This window comes from Molossus molossus, unplaced genomic scaffold (assembly GCF_014108415.1).
Source record: "Molossus molossus isolate mMolMol1 unplaced genomic scaffold, mMolMol1.p scaffold_m16_p_7, whole genome shotgun sequence".
NCBI classification, from domain to species: Eukaryota; Metazoa; Chordata; class Mammalia; order Chiroptera; family Molossidae; genus Molossus; species Molossus molossus.
The window spans coordinates 71656647-71678241 of NW_023425401.1; the positions used below are offsets into that span (position 1 = coordinate 71656647).

A 21595-nucleotide genomic window follows, 5' to 3' on the forward strand; every position below is an offset into this window, starting at 1 on the left:
CTATTTTATCAGATATGAGAATTGCTACCCCAGCTTTTTTTTGCTTTCCATTTGCTTGGAAAATTTTTTTCCATCCCTTCACTTTCAACCTATGTGAGTCTTTTGTTGTGAGGTGGGTCTCTTGTAATCAACGTATAGATGAGTCATGCTCTCTTATCCAAACAGCTACTCTGTGTCTTTTTATGGGAGCATTCAATCCATTTACGTTTAAGGTGATTATTGATATGTACTTATTTATTGCCATTTTTGTTTAGTGTGGTTCTATTTTTCTTCCCATTTCTACTGTTAATTACAGCAGTCCTTTAACATTTCTTGCAGTGCTGGTTTGGTGCTAATGTATTCCCTTAGCCTTTTTTTGTCTGGGAAGCTCTTTATTTGATCTTCTATTTTGAATGATAGCCTTGCTGGGTAGAATAGTCTTGGATTCAGATTCTTGTTTTTCATGACTTTGATTACTTCATGCCATTCTCCTCTGGCCTGTAGTGTTTCTTGTGAGAAGTCAGCTGAGAGCCTTATGGGGTTTCCTTGGTAGATAACCTGTTGCTTATCTCTTGCTGCTTTTAGGATTCTCTCTTTGTCTTTAATTTATGGCATTATAATTACTATGTGTCTTGGTGTGGGCCTGTTTGGGTTCTTCTTACTTGGAACTCTCTGTGCTTCTTTAACTTGAATGCCTTCTTCCTTCACCAAATTGGGGAAGTTTTCTGTCACTATTTTTTAAAATATATTCTCTATCCCTTGCTCATTTTCTTCTTCTTCGAGGACTCCTATGATGCACATATTATTATGTTTCCAGTTGTCCCATAGTTCTCTTAAGCTGTCTTCCCGTTTTTTAATAGTTTTTTCCTTTTGTTTTTCTGTTTGGTTGATTTTTTCCTACCTTATCTTCTAATTCACTGATCTGGTCCTCAGCTTCCTCTACTCTGCTTTTTAAACCTTCCAATGTGTTTTTCATTTCTGATATGTCATTTTTTATCTCTTCTTGATGGTTTTTAATTTCCAATTGGCTTATTTTCAGTGTCTCTATGTCCTTACTCATGCTGTTCAGCTTCCTCAAGATCATGGCTCTGAATTCTAGCTCTGTTAACATGCCTAATTGCTCCACATTGATCTCATTTTCGTTGGAGGTCTCTTGCTCTTTTTTTTAGTTTCTGTTTCTGTGTTTCACCATTTTGGCTATCACTGTGGGCTTTGGAGCCTGTCAAGTTTTCCCTGTGGGTGTTGATGTTCTGCTGTTTGTGGCTCCCTCTCCTGTGTTTATATTAGCGAGGGAGGACTGACGTTAAACACCAGTGTCAAGTCTTACTTTCCTGGTTAAAGTTGCCAGCCCAGGAAAGGTACTGTTATCCTCTAGCTTTTTGCCTCTAGGCTAGCAGTCGAGGTTACTTGATGAGTTTTGGGTTGTCAGTTGATTGAAGAGCTCCCTCAGGTGCTTGGCACAAGGGGCTTTTCTGAGGGTGGGGCAGATGCTGATTGTCAGTGAGCCTCAATTAGCACTTCAATGGCCCACAGGGTGGGGTTGGATCTCTTAGGGAGTCTCCCCAGAGCCATGGGAAGGAGCAATATGCCCACCATCCTACGTGGCTGCACTCAACCAAAGCTCTGAGAGCCCTCCAAATCCCGAGTGTCCAGATACAGTTCCAGTCCAGTCTGCAATCCCTCTGCCAGAGCCCAAGATGTGAGTGGCTGTGGCTGTTTTAGCGTCTGTCCTGGCTCTGCGCTGTGGAGCCGCCTGGGAGTGTAACCCCAGGGCGCTGCTCCCAGCTGAGGCTGCTGCTGAGCTGCCTACCGTGGGCTCCCAGCCCTGTCTCGCGCCTTTACAAGCCTACCAGGATCAATTCAGTGTTCCTCATTGTATGGTCCTCGCAAGCTGCTTTTCTGTTGGTTTTTCCCATTGATGTGTCTGTGTTATAGTTGTAGTTCCAGTTTGGTTCTGGGAGATGGTCTGTGTAGCTTCCAGTTCACTCCGCCGCCATTTTTTCCTTCCAAGATGAAGGGATTAAACAAAATAAAATAATTTACAGATAGAGATAACAGTATGGTGATTACCAGAAGGAAAGGGGGGCTGGCAGAGTTACAAGTAGATAAAGGGGAGATAAATGGTAATGGAAAGAGACTTGAATTTGGATGGTGTACAATATACAGAGGATGTATTATAGAATTGTAAGCTTGAAACCTATATATTTTTTTGCCAAGTTAAAAAGTAAAAAAGCATGAAAGTTAAGAGTAATAGGCATACCAGGAGAAGAGAGGCATAAGGAACAGAGAGCCTATTCCAATAAATATTTGAGAAAAACTTACCAAACCTATGGAGAGAACTGGATCCTCATTTCCAAGAAGCAAATAAAGACCCTAATGACCTCAATCCAATAAGGGCTCCTCTAAGGCACATTTTATTAAAACTGCCAAAAATTAATAACAAAGAAAGAATTCTCGAGGTACCCAGGGAAAAGAATAAAATAACCTGTAAAGGAATTCCAATTAGATTAAAATTAGACTTCTTAGCAGAAATCTTACAAACTACAAATATTCCAACTAATGAAAGTAAGAAATTACCAGCCAGAAATAATATATCAAGCAAAGTTATTCTTTATATATGAAAAACAAATAAGACTTTTTTACACATCCAGTATCTGAGAAAATTTACCACTGAAAGACCTCCATTGCAGAAAATACTCAAGGAGGTTATTTTACCTGAAACAAAGAGCAGACAGTCACAAACTACAAGTAAGATCACCAGCATAAACAGGTACAATTCATAAAAACAAAAACATAAGATGACAGAGGGTAAATATCTGAATTTGAAAAGGAGGATGGAGTTTAGTTGCATTAAAAAATAAACTACTGTATATAAAAAACATTTTTTTTTTACACAAACCTAATGGTAACCACACACAGAGAAAAACCAAACAGATTAAAAAGAGGAAAAAACAATGGAATACTAACAAACAAATACAACAGCCAGAAACACAAAAGAAAAGAACAAAGGGGGGGGGGGGGTAGAGAGCTACCAGAAAACAAAAGATAACATCACTATAGAAAATCCTCATACATCAGTAATTACATAAATATAATTAAATTTTAAGACCAATAAGATGCACAGAGTAGTAGTTTGGGTCAAAAAATAAAACCCAAATATATACTGCCTTCAGGAGACACACTAATATGTAAAGACAAATATAAACTCAAAATTTTGGGGAATTAGCAAAAGCAGTATTAACAAACAAACAAAAACAATACAAGAAAATTCTCAAGTAAACAGACTTAACATTACATCTTAAAGAATTAGTTAAACTAGAACAAAATCAGCAGAAGTAAACAAATAATAAAAATTAGAGCAGAATTGAATGAAAAAGAGAACAAAAGAAAATACAAAAAATTAATATAACAAAGAGCGTTTCCTATTTTAAAAAATTTATAAAATTGACAAACCTTTGTCTAGACTTACTAAGGTAAAGGGGAAAGGACTGAAATAAACAAAATCAGAAATGAAAGAGAAATGAAATGTGGTTACTGCATACACCACAGAAATACAAAGGACCATACTGGAATACTATGAAAGACTATATACTGCCAAATTCACTAACCTAGAAGTGCATAAGTTTCTAAAAACATATAAACTTCCTAGACCGAATCATGATGAATTAGAAATTTTAAATAAACCAATCAATAGTTAGGAAATTGAAACAACTGTCAAAAAAGTTGCAAAAACTAAAAGTCCAGAATAAGGTGGTTCTATTAGTAAATTCTACCAAACATTAAAAAAGATTTGATACCAATTCTTCTCAAAACTTTTAAACAACTGAAGAGGCAATACTCTCTAACACTTTTTATGAGGCCAACATAATCTGGATACCAAAATCTGGCAAGGATCACACACGCACACACACACACACACACACACACACACAGACTATTATCTCTGATTTAATATAGGTGCAAAAATCTTAAAAAATAAAATAAAATGCAAATTGAATACAACAATATATTTAAAGAATAATACATAACATCAAGTGTAATTCATTCCAAAGTCACAAGGATGGTTCAAGTTATACAATTCAATCAAGGTAATACACCACATTCACAAAATAAAAGATAAAATTATATGATCTTATTAATAGGTGCAGAAAAACATTTGATAAGATACATTAACTGATGATTTAAATATTCAATAAAATGGTAATAGAAGGAAAGTACCTGAACATAATAAATGCTATAAATAACAAATCCTCAGCTAATATCATACTCAATGGTGAAAAACTAAAAGTTTTTTCTTGAAGATCAAGAACAAGATAAGGTTGTCCACTCTCACTACATTTTTTTCCTAAACATTTTTTCTTTATTGATTTTAGAGAAAGAGACAGAGAGATAGAAACATTCATAAGAAAGAACATTGATTGGCCACCTCCTGCATGCCCCCTACTGGGGACTGGGCCACAACCTGAGCATGTGCCCTGACTGGGAATCAAACCAGCCACCTCTTAGTCAATGCTCAACCAGTGAGCCACACCAGCCAGACTCTGTCACTACTCTTATTCAGCATAGTACTGGAAGTCTTAGCAAGACCAATCAGGCAAGAGAAAGAAATGAAAATATCCAAATTGGGAATGAAGCAGTAAAAGTGTCATTTTTTGCAGATGACATGATTCTTTATATAGAAAACCCTAAAGATTTCACCAAAAAAGAATTAGAAACAATAAACATATACAGTAAAGTGGCAGGATACAAAATCAATGTACAAAGATATTTTGCATTTCTATAAACTAACAGGAAAACTTAGGAAAATAAATGAAAAAAAAAAAACAATTCCTTTTTCAGTTGCAACAACAACAAAAATAAAATACTTAGGAATAAACATAACAAAGGATATGAAAGATCTATATACTGAAAACTAAAAAGCATTATTTAAGGAGATTGAAAAAGTCACATTGAAGGGGAAAGATATTCCGTGTTCATGGATTGGAAAAATCAACAGTTAAAATGGCCATTATTACCCATTATTATTGAGATTTAATGCAATCCCCATCAAAATCTCACTGAAAGTTTTAAAATAAATAGAACAAAAAAAATCACCAGATTTGTATGAAACCACAAAAGACTCTGAATAGCCAAAACAATCCTGAGGGAAAAAAAAGAACAAAGCCATATCACACTACCTGATTTCAAATTATACTACAGAGCTATGATAATAAAAACACTATGGTATTGGCAGAAAAACAGACACATTGGCAAATGGAACACGATTGACAGCCCAGGTAAAACCACATATATATGGGCAAGTAAGTTTTGACAAAAGAGCCAAAAGCATACAATGAAGAAAAGAATGCCTCTTCAATAAATGGTGTTGGGAAAATTGGAAAGCCACATGTAAAAGAATAATACTAGAATGCAGTTTGTTTCCATATATAAAAATTAACTCAAAATTGACCAAAGACCTAAATATAAGAACTGAAACAATAAATTAGAAGAAAGAAGAAAAGAAGAAAACACAGTTACTAAACTTATGGACCTTGGGCTTAGAGAAGACTTTATGAATTTCACCCCAAAGGCAAGGCAAGTAAAGGCAAAAATAAATAAATTGGACTGTATCAAACTAAAAAATTTCTTCACAGAAAAGAAATCACCAACAAAACAAAAATGCAACCAACCAAATGGAAAAACATATTTGCAAACTACAGTTCTGAAAAGGTATAACATCCAAAATATATAAAGAACTCATACAACTCAACACCAAACAAACAATCTAATTAAAAAGTGGTCAGTGGATCTGAACTGACAACTCTCCCAATGGGACAAAAAATGGCTAACAAATATATAAAAAGATGCTCAACGTCATTACAATGAGATACAACTCACACTTGTTAGAATAGCTATTATCAACAAGACAAGTAATAACAATTGTTGAAGTGGTTATGGAGAAAAAGGAACCTTTATTCACTGCTGGTAGGAATGTAAACTGGTACAGCCACTAAAGGAAATAGTATAAATGGTCCTCAAATAATTAAGAATGGAAACCATGTGACCAAGCAACCCCTCTTCTGGTAATTACCTCGAAAATTTTGAAAACATGGGGATGATGGCCAGCAGGACTGGAGGGAGGGTAAGTATGTGAGAGAGTGAGCGAGTGTGTGACAGAGTGTCAGTGGATGCGAAGGTTGACGACCAAACCGGTGCAGTGCAGAGACGCGGATCAGAAGGTTCCTGTGCTGTGGACAGAGCAGCCGGCTACCTCTGTAAGCAGCCCTTCAGGGCGCATCTCCCTGTGCCTCCAGGAGGGACCACCATTTTGGAAGATCCCGGTCATCCCTGGGAGGAGGCAGGGGGAGCAGCTAGGGCCCAGCAACCTGAGTCCACCAGCACACCTAGCACCATTGGACCACTGGACACTCTGTGTCAACACAGACTGGTGCACAGTAGTGGAGCTCCCAAGGTGCCAGTTGTGGAAGCTGCAGACAGCCCAGAGCTGAGCACCATCCCCCATAGTAGCAGCCCAATCAGATTCCAGATGCACCCCCAGCAACAGAGGCTGGGGCAGAGATATCCATCCCCAGGCAACAGAAGCACAGACCAGCAGCTGAAACCCATTTCCAAAAACTACAACAAAAGCTGAGCAGGAGTTGAGCCCCATGGGGCAGCAGCACTCCCCAGCAACCAGAGGCAGGACCTGGGGCTCCACAGGGGCCTATTCAGTCCAGCACCTCACAAGAGCAGTAGAAAGTCTGAGAGACAGGTGCAATCCAACTACGCACCTGAGGGAACTGCAAGGTGCAGGGGCACCAGAGAGGCCTGTGAGACCCAGCAGGTACTATGTGATCCAGTTACCCACAGGACTGCAGGGTGCTGCAGCACCAGAGAAAACTGTGTGACCCAGCGGGGACTGTGCCATCCAGTTACCTGCAGGACCTGCGGGGTGCTGAAGCACCAAAGATGCCTGTGCGACACAGCAGCCCATAATATAGGCATAGAGCCTGGTCCCCAAGGAACTTTGCGATCCAGTTACCTGCTGGAACTGCAGGGTGCTGGGGCACCAGGAAGACCTGTGCAACCCAGCTGCACACAAGATAGGCATAGCGGATTTGAAAAACAGAGGCAGAGTAAATAGAAGCGACACATACAATCTCCCAGGATCAATAGAAATTACAACTAAAATAAAGAAAAATCCTCAGAAAAAAGCAACAGGAAAGCAGCAAGACAGGACCATATAACCAGGGACACTGTTAGTAACTATGGAGGCAAGAGAGCTTGTGGGCTGGGAGCCCACAGACAGCAGCAGTTTTAGCTGTGAGCAGCGCCCTTGGGGAATTAAGACCAAGCCCACTCCACAGTGCAGAGAGCTAGGACAGAGCGTGAAAATAGCCACAGCCACTCACCTGGGATATGGCAGAGGGAGGGCAAACTGGGCTGGAACTCTGTGGGGTCACCCAGGGTTTGGAGGGCACTCAGAGTTTTTGCTGAGTTGCAGCCACACAGAACCATGGCCAGTGTGCACCTTCCCAGAGCTGTGGGGAAAAGCACCAGCCCACCCGCCTTGGAGATTCAGCCTTTCCCAAGTGAGGCAAAGAAATCAAATTGAGGCTCATTAATAATCTGCATTTATCCCACCCTCTGGAAATACTTTTATGCAGAACACCAGGGCTACATTTCAAGGCACTGAGTAACTGACACTACTAACCACCAAGAAAAAGCTAGAGAATAACTGAAACTTTCCTGGGCTTGCAAATCTACCCAGGAAAATAACACTTGTTTAACATGGGCCCACCCAGGATCATTTAAACCCTGTAGAGGGAGCCATAAAGAGCAGAACACCAACACCCACAGGGAAAATTGGGCAGGCTCCAAAACACACTAAGATAGCCAAAATGGTAAAACAAAGAAACAAATTCCAAATGAAAGAACAAGAGAACTCTATCGAAGATGAGATCAATGAAATGCAGCTAAGCAAATTATCAGAGGTAGAGTTCAGAGCCATGATCTTGAGGAAGATCAACAGCATGAGTAAGGACATCAGTACCATGAGTAAAGATGTAGAAACATTGAAAACCAACCAAGTGGAAATAAAGAATGATATAGCAGAAATTAAGAACACATTAAAAGGACTAACCAGCAGAGTAGAGGAAGCTGAGGACCAGATCAGTGAATTAGAAAACAGGATAGAAAAAATCATCCAATCAGAAAACCAAAAGGAAAAAATACTTTAAAACAGGAAGACAGCATAAGAGAACTGTGGGACAACTGGAAAGGTAAAAATATTCTTATCATAGGAGTCCCCGAATTGGAAGAAAATGAGAAAGGGTTAGAGAATATTTTTTAAGAAATAGTGACAAAAAACTTTCCTAACTTGATGAAGGAAGAAGGCATTCAAGTTCAAGAAGCATAGAGAGCCCCAAGTAAGAAGAACCCAAACAGGTTCACACCAAGACACATAGTAATTGAAATGCCAAAAATTAAAGACAAGGAGAGAATCCTAGAGGCAGCAAGAGATAAGCAACAGGTTACCTAAAAAGGAAACCCCATAAGGCTATCAGCTGACTTCTCAACAGAAACACTACAGTCCAGAAGGCAGTGGCATGAAGTAATCAAGGTCATAAAAAACAAGGATCTGAATCCAAGACTACTCTGTCCGACAAGGCTATCATTCAAAATAAAAGGTCAAATAAAGAGCTTTTCAAACAAAATAAAATGCTAAGGGAATATATTAACACCAGACCAGCACTGCAAGATATGCTCAAAGGACTGCTGTAATTAGTAGAAAAAATAAGAAGAAAATAGTACCACACTAAATAAAAATGGCAATACGTAAGTACATATCAATTATCATCTTAAATGTGCATGGTTTGAATTCTCCAATAAAATGACACAGAGTAGCTGACTGGATAAGAAAGCATGACTCACATATTTGTTGTTTACAAGAAACCCACCTCACAAGAAAAAGACTCATATAGGTTGAAAGTGAAGGGATAAAAAAAAAAAATCTTTCAAGCAAAGAGAAAGCAGAAAAAAAAAAAGCTGGGGCAGCAATATTCATATCTGATAAAGTAGATTTCAAAATGTAGGCCATAATTACAGACAAAGAAAGCCACTATATAATATTGAAATAATCTATCCAACAGGAAGATATAACCTTGGTAAACATATATGTACCTAATTTAAGAGCACCAACATATATTAAAATGTTTTGGAGGACTTCAAAGGAGAAATCAACAGCAATACAATCATAGCAGGGGACTTCAACACCCCGCTGACATCACTGGATAGATCTACTAGACAAAAAATTGATAAGGAAACAAAGACTCTAAATGAAGCGCTAAATCAAATGGATTTAATAGATATCTACAGAGAATTACACCACAAAACCGCAGAACTTACATCCTTCTCAAGTGCACATGGGGCATTCTCAAAGATAGACCACATGTTAGGACACAAACTAAGTCTCTACAAGTTCAAGAACATTGAAATCATATCATGCATCTTCTCAGATCACAATGGAATGAAACCAAAAATCAATTGCAAACAAGAGCATGCAAAGACATTTGAAAAATGAAGGCTAAATAGCATGTTATTGAACAATGAAGGTTTACCATGAAGATCAAGGAAGAAATTAAAAACTTCCTGGAAAGCAAAGAAAATGAACACACAACAAAAAACAAATCCATGGGATGAAGCGAAAGCAGTTCTGAGAGGGAAGTTCATAGCTCTACAGGCCTACCTCACGAAGCAAGAAAAGTTTCTAATAGACTAACCTCACAACTTAAAGAACTAGAAAGCAAACAGAAAGAAAACCCCACAGCAAGTAGAAGGAAGGAAATATTAAAGATCAGAGCAGAAATAAATGACATGGACATCAATAAAACAATTCACAGGATCAATAAAACAAAGAGCTGGTTCTTTGAAAAGATAAACAAGACTGATGGACCATGAGCTAGACTCAAGAAGAAACAAGAGAGACAACCCAAATACACAAAATCAAAAATGAAAGAGGAGAAATAATAACGGACACCACAGGAATAGAAAGGATCGATAACAGATATTATGAACAATTATACGGCAACAAATTCGACAGTCTAAACAAAATGGATAAATTTCTAGAAACACATAGTCTCCCAAAACTGAAACAGGAAGAGATAGAAAACTTGAACAGACCAATAACAATTAAGGAAATTGAAGATGTAATCAAGATTCTCCCAGCAAACAAAAGCCCATGCCCGAATGGCTTAACAAGGGAATTTTACTAAACATTCAAAGAACTAATACCGGTTGTCCTTAACTATTTCAAAAATTCAAGAAGAAGGAAGACTTCCAAACTCATTTTATGAGGCCAGCATAATTCTAATACCAAAACCAGAAAAGGACACTACAAAGAAAAAAAACTACAGACCAATATCCCTGATGAACATAGATGCCAAAATCCTGAACAAAACACTACCAAATCGAATCCAGAAATACATAAAAAAAAAAAAATTATTCACCATGACCAAGTGGAATTCATTCCAGTGATGCATGGCTGGTACAAGATTCACAAATCAATAAATGTGATACACCACATAAACAAAATAAAAGATTAAAATCATATGATCATATCAATAGACTCTGAGAAAGTATTTGACAAAATCCACCACCTATTTCTAATAAAAAGGCTCAGCAATCTGGGACTAGAGGTATCATATCTCGACATAATGAAGGCCATATATAACAGACCTACAACCCAAATTATAGTCAATGGGAAAAAGCTAAAAGCATTTCCCTTAAGAACAGAAACAAGACAAGGATGCTCACTTTCGCCACACTTATTTAACATAGTCATGGAAGTCTTAGCCACAGCAATCAGACATGAAAAAAAATAAAAGGGATCTTAATTGGAAAAGAGGTAGTGGAACTGTATTAATTCACAGATGACATGATACTAAATGTAGAAAACCCCAAAGACTCCATCAAAAATTTATTAAACTTCATAAATGAATTTGGCAAAGTAGCAGGATACAAAATTAATGTCAAGATATCAATAGCATTCTTATACACCAATGATGAACTCACAGAAAGAGAATCTAAAAAACAATCTTATTTACCATCCCAGCAAAAAATTAAGATACCTAGGAATAAACTTAACCAAAGAAATAAAGGACCTATTCGCAGAAAACTACAGGTCATTAAAAAGAAATAGAGGAAGATATAAAAAAGTAGAAACACATACCCTGTTCATGGATTGGAAGAATTAATATCATTAAAATGTCCATACTACCCAAAGCAATCTGTAGATTCAATGCAATCCCCATCAAAATACCAACGACATACTTTACAGAACTAGAACAAATACTTCAAACATTAATATAAAACCAAAAATGACCCCGAATAACCACAGCAATCTTAAAAAAGAAGAACAAAGTTGCAGGGATCACATTACCAGGTTATACTACAAATTGACTGTTATCAAAACAGCCTGGTACTGGCACAAGAACGGGCATATAGACCAGTGGAATGGACCCCAGGCACTATGCTCAATTAATATTTGATAAAGGTGGCAATAGCATACAGTGGAGTAAGGACAGCCTCTTCAATAAATGGTTTTGGGAGAATTGTACAGATACATGCAGAAAAATGAAACTAGACCATCAACTTACACCATACACAAAAATAAGCAAAGTGAATTAAAGACCTCAATGTGACTCATGAATTCATAATAATCCTAGAAGAAAATGTAGGCAACAAAATTTCAGACATCATACGCAGCAGAGTTTTTACTGATACATCACCTAAGGCAACAGAAACAAAGGAGAAACACATGGGAGTACATCAAACTCAAAAGCTTCTGCACAGCAAAAGATACAATCATCAAAATAGAAAGGCAACACACTGTATGGGAGACCATAATTGCCAATGATATATCAGATAAGGGGTTAATTTCTTATATATATAAAGTGCTCATACAACTCAATAAAAGGAAAACAAAGAACACAATTAAAAATTGGGCAGAGGAACTAAATAGACACCTCTCCAAACAGGACATACAAATGGCCAAAAGACATATGAAGAAATGCTCATCATCACTAATTATTAGAAAGATGCAAATTAAAACAACAATGAGGTATCACCTCACACTTGTCAGAATGGCCCCCATCAACAAATCATCAAACAACAAGTGTTGGCGAGGGTGTGGAGAAAAGGGTACTCTAGTACACTAGTGTTGGGAATCATACTGGTGCAGCCGCTATGGGAAACAATATGGTGTTACCTCAAAAAATTAAAAATTAAACTTCCGTGTGACCCAGTGATTACACTTCTAGGATATACCCTAAGAAGCCTGCAACACTAATTAGGAAGAATATAGGTACCCCCATGTTTATAGCAGCACTATTTACAATAGCTAAGATCTGGAAACAGTCCAAATGTCCATCAGCAGATGAATGGATAAAAAAGTTTGGTACATATACACAATGGAGTACTATGTAGCTGTAAGAAAGAAAGATCTCTTATCCCTTGAGACTACATGGAAGAACCTGGAAAATATCATCCTAAGTGTAACAAGCCAAACAGAGAAAGACAAGTATCATATGATCTCACTTATTTGTGGAATATAATGAACATAACAGTCTGAGGAATGGGGTAGTCTTAGAGACGTGAAAGTGGGGTACACACTGGTAATTCCCAGAAGAGACGGTGGTGGGGGAGAGGTAAACCACAGTACTTATATGCATGTGTGCATGAACAATGGACATGGACAACAAAGCAGAAGACAGGGCGGGGGGAGGAGGATATTAGTGGGGGGGGGAGAAAGGTCTGTAACAAAAATAAATTAATTAATTTAAAAAATTTTGAAAACGTGTATTTGCAAAGATATATGCACCCCCATGTTCACTGCAACGTTATTTATGTTGGCAAAGACATGGAAACAACTGAAGTGTCCTTCAATAGATGATTAGATAAAGATTATGTGGTACATAAATGCAATGAAATTCTACGCAGCCATAAAAGAAACATTAAAATACTGCCATTTGCAACAACATGGGTCAACCTTGATGATATCATGCTAAGTGAAATAAATTAGGCAGAAAAAGTTAAGAACCACATCATTTCACTCATGTGTGAGATATAAAATTAAAAGCCACCAATGAATAAACAAGGGAAACTAAAAAACTAAACTCATATACACAGACCGCAATATGATGGTTACCAGGGGTAAGTGGCATGAGTTGGTAGTAGAGGGTAAATGGGGTCTCTCATATGGTGGTAGAAGATGATTGGACTTTGAGTGGTGGGTACACAATGCAATATACATATCATGTGTCATAGAAATATACACTTGAAACCTATATAATCTTATTAAACAATGTCATCCCAATAAATTTAATAAAATAAAATTCAAAATAATAGCTACCATTTAAAGAGTGCAGTTTTCCAGAAGAGGAGACAGAATAGTCGTTTAAGACTTCCTACATAAGGTCACACACCAGGCACACACACAACCTGGTTCCTAGTTCAGTGCATTCACCTCTTTACTGTTCAGCTTCTCAAAATGGATACAAAAAGCCCTGGTCTCACATCAGGCAAATATGGGTTGGTGTTTTTGATATAGCATTTTCCCAGGGCTAATTATTAAAGGTCAATTTCTTAATTTGTGAAATAAAGATGGCCATAATAATGAAATGTGGTTGTTGAAGAATCAATGAGCCCAATATGCACTCAGTGAGAGTTATTTCAAATCTGTTTTTAATTTTTCACTTATAAATTAATTTCAATGACTAGAACTGATGGAATATTGTGAAGGGTGGTTATAACCAGCATCCATCTTTATTTTTACTGTTAAATATGATGCTGATATAAACATTCCTTATTATGTGATTATGTTAAGAAAGCATTTTTCTATTCCTAATTTACTACAAACATTGATTTTTCTTCAGGAATTGATGGTGGATATTATCAAGTAACTTTTCAACTTTTAACCAAAAAAAGTAATATAATTTTTGTCTTTTGAGCTTAATCATAGGATGCCTAATATTAAACTGTCTTTAGTTTCCTATAATCAAACATCCTTAATCATTTTGCATTGTTTGGAAATTAATTGTTATATTATCTTGTCTTGTGTTTTATTTACCATTTTTTATGTATAAATGAGATATCTTTAGTTTTTCCTGTTTTATTCATTTCAAAATTTCATTTTATGTTTCTAGTAGCACAAAATGATTAATTAAGAAGTTTTTTGGACCAACTTCCACCATACACAAGAATAAACTCAAAATGGATAAAACACTTAAATGTGACTAATGAATCCATAAAAATCCTAGAAAATACAGGCAACAAAATCTCAGACATTACACACAGCAGAATTTTCACTGATACAATGCCTAAGGCAATAGAAACAAAGGAAAGAAATAAACACATGGGACCACATCAAACTAAAAAGTTTCTGCAGAGCAAAAGAAACAAGCATCAAAATGGAAAGGGAACGCACTGTATGGGAGAGCATAATTGCCAACAATACATCAGATAAGGGGCTAATTTTCAAAATATATACTCATGCAACTTAATAAAAGAAAGACAAAGAACCCAATTAAAAATTGGGCAGAGAAACTAAATAGACACCTCTCCAAACAGGACATACAAATGGCCAAGAGATATATGAAGAAATGCTCAACATTACTAATCATCAGAGAGATGCAAATTAAAACAACAATGAGGTATCACCTCACACCTCTCAGAATGGCTGCCATTAACAAATCATCAAACAACAAGTGTTGGCTAGGGTGTGGAGAAAAGGGGACTCTAGTGAACTGCTGGTGGGAATGCAGACTGGTGCAGCCACTATAGAAAACAATATGGTGTTACCTCAAAAAATTAAAAATTGAACTTCCATTTGACCCAATGATCCCACTTCTAGGAATATACCCTAAGAAGCCTGAAACACCAATCAGGAAGAATATATGTACCCCCGTGTTTGTAGCAGCACTATTTACAATAGCTAAGATCTGGAAACAGCCCAGGTGTTGTTCAGTAGATGAATGGATATAAAAGCTGTGGTACATATACACAATGGAGTACTATGCAGCTGTAAGAAAGAAAGATCTCTTATCCTTTGAGACAACATGGAGGGACCTGGAAAGTATTATCCTAACCTAAACAAGCCAAACAGAGAAAGACAAGTATCATATGATCTCACTTATTTGTGGAATATAATGAACATAACAGTCTGAGGAATGGGGTAGTCCCAGAGACTTGGAACTGGGGTACAGACTGACAACCCCCAGAAGAGGGGGTGGTGGGTAGAGATAAACCACAGAACATGAACAATGGACATGGACAACAAAGCTGGGGACAGGGCGGGGAGGGAGGGTAAGGGGGGAATCAGTGGGGATAAAGGAAAAACATCTGTAACAAAAATAAATACATTTAAAAAAAAAAAAGAAGTTATCTACGGCTTTCTATTTTTTGAAACTATTTAAATATCAGAAGGGTTTTCTGTTTACTGAAAGTCTAAAAAAACTCTCTTTAAATATATATATGTACACACACACACACACACACACACATATATCCAGTCCAAGTTTCAATTGTGAATATAGTCCTTTTTCCTCAAAGTTTTCTAGCTTACACTATGGTTATTTGTTAACATTTTCTACTAATTGAATAAATGTGAATAATTTATGTTGCTAGAAAATTTATAATTCATTGAAATATTCAATTTTTAACATTGAAGTGAAAATATTATCACATAACATTTTCATCTACTTCATATCTGAGGATAGTTACAGATATTATCATTTATCTTTACCAGAATTGCCAGGGCCACCTCAAAATGAGGATAGTACCTGGACAGGCACCTCTTGTTGGCCTTTGCTCTCTTTCCACTTTGGGTGGTCTCAGTCATCTCTACCTGGTTAGCTACACCCCCACCATAATGTTAGAAGCATCAGCTGTAATTCCTTAGGGTCCAGTTAGAGTGATTAAGCCTGTATTTTCATGAACTGTGTTTTTATATATAGGTTTGTGGTTACCATGTTGGGAACGCCAGTTATTGTGGTGGTCAATAAATAACACTGAGGGAACAAACTGGGCTCAAAGACTCTAAAATGTTTGATTATTCTGTGAACCTTCCTATCCACAGTGCCCATAGCAACTTTACTGAGGTTCTATTTACCTATAGTCTCTTTAGACTCAATAATATTTACATGTTATTTCATGCAAAAAGAACTGACTACTTCAAACATGACAATTTGAAGTATTGTTTATAATTACACTTATTCTAAAGGATCAGATAAAATATTAACAATTTTTAAAGCAGCTACAGAGTAGGAAATCTTTTGAGACTAGAAAGAGCCTCGTGAAAAGTAATGGAAATGGGTTAGTTGGGAATTCCAATTGGGAGAATCTGAGAAAAATCATACCAAATTCTATACTTAGGTGAAAATCTAGTTATATAGGAAGAGATCAGGGAGATCCTAATTATGGGAGTAGGTGCCAGAGATGGGCAAGGCTGACATAGTGAAAAAACCAGTGTGCTAGACCAGGCAGACAAGAAGATCTTTAGGAGTAGGGCAATGATGGGATCAAGTTCCAGAGAGCCTCTGCATTCAGTAAAGCAAATTACCAGCAAAAATTCCAGGAAGATATTGGGTTACATAATCAGTTCTTTCGAGAAGAAACCATGTTCTTTGTTTGTATGTGGCTGGCCTGGCAGTATTAAATACCAATGCAGGCTCAGCTTATTGCTTACCAAAATGTGATTCTATGTAATTCTTCCCACTGACTTTGAGTTCAACTACCATATTTATTAGATACACATTAACCTTCAGGTGGTTTCTCTGGAATGCTTTAATAGGTAAAGATGCATGGTCCAGAAAACTTTTTATGCCCTCTGTTTCAGGGCCTCCTCAAGGTCAGCGTGGATTGTTTATCCAGAATTCCCCTTCACCAGTGCTTTTCTTCTCTTGGCTCCTTATACTACCAGGTCTGAGAAGAAGATCCTGGCAAAATGGTTCTGTTCTGGTACTTGGGAGAGAGAAGTGTTCCTTTAGTACATACCAAGCACATAGGCATTTTTTATGGTAAAGAATAAGGAAGAAGAGAATGGGCACCTCTCTCCTGTCATCAAATGACAGATTTCTTAAGTGGCTTAAGAGGAGTACTATAAAGAAACACATCAAATAAAAATACAAATTAACATAAACAAGTAAATTTTATCTGCCGTTATATCTCTGCCTTGTTTGTGTTCCAGGTTCAGGTTTAGTGGTCGTATCCTAGGCCTGGCTCTGATACATCAATTCCTTCTTGATGCCTTCTTCACAAGACCTTTCTATAAAGCACTCCTGAGACTGTAAGTGTATTGCAGGCCAGGGTCCATCTGGCCCTACCTGCAGGACAACAGTGCTGGCCTCCGTAGTACCTCTGGCTCTTTTGGGTTTTTTTTTTTTTTTGACTAACCATTCCGACTAGGTTTGTGGTGGTTTATTTTTCTGAGGTTTTAGATATCACATAAACATTTTAATACAATAAAAAGGCATTTAGAGATTTTATGCAAGCATAGGGGAAAACTGTTAAAACATTATATAATAGATATTAAATAGTTTACATAAGTAATTAGTTTACATAAATAATTACAAACATTATATTAAACTACTAAGAATCGATCTAAAACTTAGTTGTTTTAAAATGATACTTTTCTCCAATTGTAGTGGAGGGTTCATGAGTCAATTATTTCCTGTTTACTGCTGTAGATATTTTAATATTTTGTTTTTAAAAGAGTAAAAAGATACATCAATATATTCAAAATTATCAACTTGTTAGAACAAGTCTATGTTGTTTGAGCCAGGAGTGGCATAGACATTTTGAGGTGAGGTCTGTTTAACCTTCTTCCTTTAAATGGACCCAGGCCCTGCGATTTAAGTGACCTGGAATATTTGGATGAGGAATTCCACCAGAGCTTGCAATGGATGAAGGACAACAACATCACAGATATTCTAGACCTCACTTTTACTGTTAATGAAGAAGTTTTTGGACAGGTTTGTAAGATGTGGGGCTTGAAAAAAGAGATTTTGTTTTTTATTGTGAAAAATTAACAATATAAAATTTACCACTTTAACAACTTTTAAGTATACAGTTCAGTATTGTTAAGAATATTGACATTGTTGTGCAACTATCCCCAGAAATTTTTCATCTTGCAATCCTGAAATCATATCCATTAAACAACAACCCATTTCTCCTTCTCCCCAGCACACTGTAACCACCATTCTACTGTCTCTTTCTATGAATTTGGCTACACTAGGTAACTCATATAAGTGGAATTATACTGTATTTTTCTTTTTGTTACTGGCTCACTTCACTTGGATAATGTCTTCAAGGTCCATCCATGTTATAAATGTGAAAGTATTTTTTTTTTTTTTGAGGACTGGATAATATTTTACTCTGTGTATATACTACATTTTGTTTATTCATTCATCTGCTGATGGACACTTGGGCTGCTTCTACCTGTTGGCAACCATGAATAATGCTGCTATAAACATGCATGTACAAATATCTGTTTGAGTCCCTGTTTTCAGTTCTTTTGGATATATACCCAGAAATAAGGTTGCTGGATTAATGGGATTTTGTTTCTAAACTAGAAAAAAGAAATCTCATGTATTCAAAATTTAATTCATTGATCACTACCTCCTTTAAAAGGCTGCCCATATCTTTTTTCTCCTTTTTCTTGTCATTACATGGATCTACTTTATACTTTTTGAAAATCAAGTATGATAATGGATCAGAAAGCATTTCTGTAAAGTGTACAATAATTGGTAAAACATTTCTGCTATTCTTGCAACTACAAAAATACTTCATTTTATAGTTAGCATCTAGATATTTTCTCCTTCAAAATACAAATATTTTAATACTATTTAATAAGATAAAGCTTCCCATTTGTTTTCCACTAAAATTTATGTAACACTGGATCTTCTGGGTTACAGTTTTATCAGACTAACCACAGCCTGATCAGATTTAACAATTAAGATTTTCAGAATGTCATTTATAAGAGACGCGAACAGCCCATGACATGTAATAATGTATATTAAGGTTGTTTTGAGAATTAAGTGGGGATACTTTTTAAGTACTTTGCATAAATATGGACAGTGTGTTGAGTCTATGGGTAAGAGTTACCCACCGAACCTTGAAAAACACCCAGCACACAGATCTCAATCAAGAATCTTGAACAGGTCCTAAAAAATATCAATATTCTGTTTTATTTAATTTGTATAAACATACATCTGAAGAATGCTCACTTACATAGTTATGAAAAAAATTATCCCTTCCTACAACTATAAAAAGTACATTTAAATATGTTGAACATATATAATTCACTTGCCTGTCCTGTTATATACTAGATGAATGTGTAAAATATGCTGTTTCTTGTGCATAATTATCTTTAGCCTATCCTTTACATTTGCTCTACAGTGGAGAGTAAATTTGTCAAATAAATGCAACTTCTTAGAAAATTGTATTAAGAAAACTGGGTATCGCCCTGACCAGTTTGGCTTAGTGGTTGGAGCATTGGCCCAGGGACCAGAGAGTCATGGATTTGATTCTGGTCCGGAGTGCATGCCTTGGTTGCAGTTCAGTCCCTGGCCCTGGTTGGGGTCATGCAGGAGACAACCTATCAATGGGTCTCTCTTGCATCAATGTTTCTCTCTCTCTCTCTCTCTCTCTCTCTCTCTCTCTCTCTCTCTCCCCCACCTTCCCTCTCTATCTGAAGATAAATGAAAAAATATTCTTGATTGAGGATTAAAGAAAAAAAACTGGGTACCAATAATAACAGTTTTTTTCTGTTAGAATCCTACCTAAATCAGTACACTAAAATAAACTACAGAGGGCTTCTGGCCAAGAAGGCAGCATATGTAAGCATGGTACTTACCTATTTCCACAACATCAAAATTACAACTAAACTACAGAACAACCATCATTCAGAATGGCCTGAAATCTAACTGAACAGAAGTCCTACAAGTAGAGAATTAAAGAAAAAGCCACATTGAGACAGGTAAGGGGAGGAGATGTGGAAAGAGCTGGTCCTACACCCATTTGGTGGTTTAAAATCAGGAGGAATATTTCTCAACTGTAGAGGTCCTCCTGAGGAGCAAGGGATCCCAGACCCACCCCAGGTCCCTCCACCCGAGGGTTCCAGTGCTGGAAAGAGAAGTGCCCATAATTTCTGACTGTATAAACCTATGAGGATTGAGCCTGAAGACAGAGGTTTCTGGGGTCCCACGCAGTGCCTCATGAAGGGCCTGGGCACACATACTCAGACTTACTCATTCTAAGCTCCAGAGCTGGGGCAGCAGCTCAAAGATGCCAGAGACATATGGGCAGGAACAATTGTCTGTCATCGGGGTGAAAGCTGGAGGAACAGCTTTTTCCTAGACAGATATCCTGACAGAGATCAGTGTTACTTTTCTGAGCTCTCCCTCTAAAGAACTGGTAAGCCAGTGCCATGTCTGAGACCATAAATCTGGATCACACTGTTTTCTCTACCCTGATTTACTAAGGCCCACACTACCCACCTTCCAGGCCCACAACAGCTGTTTACAGTAGATTTTCCATACAAATGGCCTGTCTTGGCTTGTGCATCTGACTTTTCTAAAACCTCTCAAACAAACATCATCTGGCCTCAGTGAGCCCCACACATCTTACTAAGTGGCACCAGGCTCAGCACTAGCAGCAGCCAGCCTTGGTTCACAGCTTAGCCTCGCCAGGCACCTCCAAGCCCAACACAAGTAACAGCTATCTGAAGATTTCTTTGTAGCATATGTTGGGTGGACCTGGGAAGAAGATAGGTGGTGTATAACTTAGCCTGAACCTCCGAGGAGTTCCCAGAGCCAGCACACCCAGTAGACACTTCAGATTGACACCACCACCCAACAACCTCCATAAGCAACACACTCAAGGGGAAACTCAGCAGGCACCAAGCAGCGCTTAAGTAAAGTCTGCTCTGTGTGTGGGCCTCTGCACAGCTGATCCTCCATAGTGGTCAGAGGTGGATGGTCAGTAGTCTCATCTAGTCCATGCAGCTGATTGGCCTGGGGGTAATTCCCTCCCTTTGGTGTGCCAACAGCAATCATGTCTTAACTATAAGAGGAGGGTATACACAGCCCATACAGAGGACATGCCTCAAGTGTCCAGCTTGGGTGACTGGGAAGTCTGTGCCACTGGACCCCACAGGGCACCTACTACATTAGGCCACTTTACCAAGCCCAGAAGGCATGCCAGCTCTATTTAATACATATAAACAAACAAAGAGAGGCTGAAAAATGATGGGACAATGAAACATGTCCCAAATAAAAGAACAAAACTCCAGAAAAGAACTAAACAAAATAAAGAGAAGCAATCTACTGGTTGCAGAGTTCAAAACACTGGTTATAAGAATGCTCAATAAACTTACTGAGAACTTCAATAGCATAAAAATGGATATGAAAACCATAAAAAAGACCAGTCATAAATGAAAATAATTGAAATAAAGAGTAATCTACAGGAAATCAACTGCAGAATATAAAAGCTGAGAATCAAATCAGTGATTTGGAATATAAGGAAGCAAAAAACACCCAGTCAGAACAGCAAAAAGACAAAAGAATCCAAAACAAAAAAC

General features: G+C 37.4%; 1 protein-coding gene across 1 annotated transcript in view; it reads left to right on the top strand.

The window, feature by feature from the left end:
* The window catches only part of HECW1 (HECT, C2 and WW domain containing E3 ubiquitin protein ligase 1), a 632276-nt gene that overhangs the window by 585084 nt on the left and 25597 nt on the right, over positions 1 to 21595 (top strand). The window contains exons 22-23 of the mRNA XM_036246873.1: positions 17204 to 17302; positions 17858 to 17987. Coding sequence (XP_036102766.1) covers positions 17204 to 17302; positions 17858 to 17987 — 229 coding nt within the window. The remainder of the gene's footprint in view (positions 1 to 17203; positions 17303 to 17857; positions 17988 to 21595) is intronic.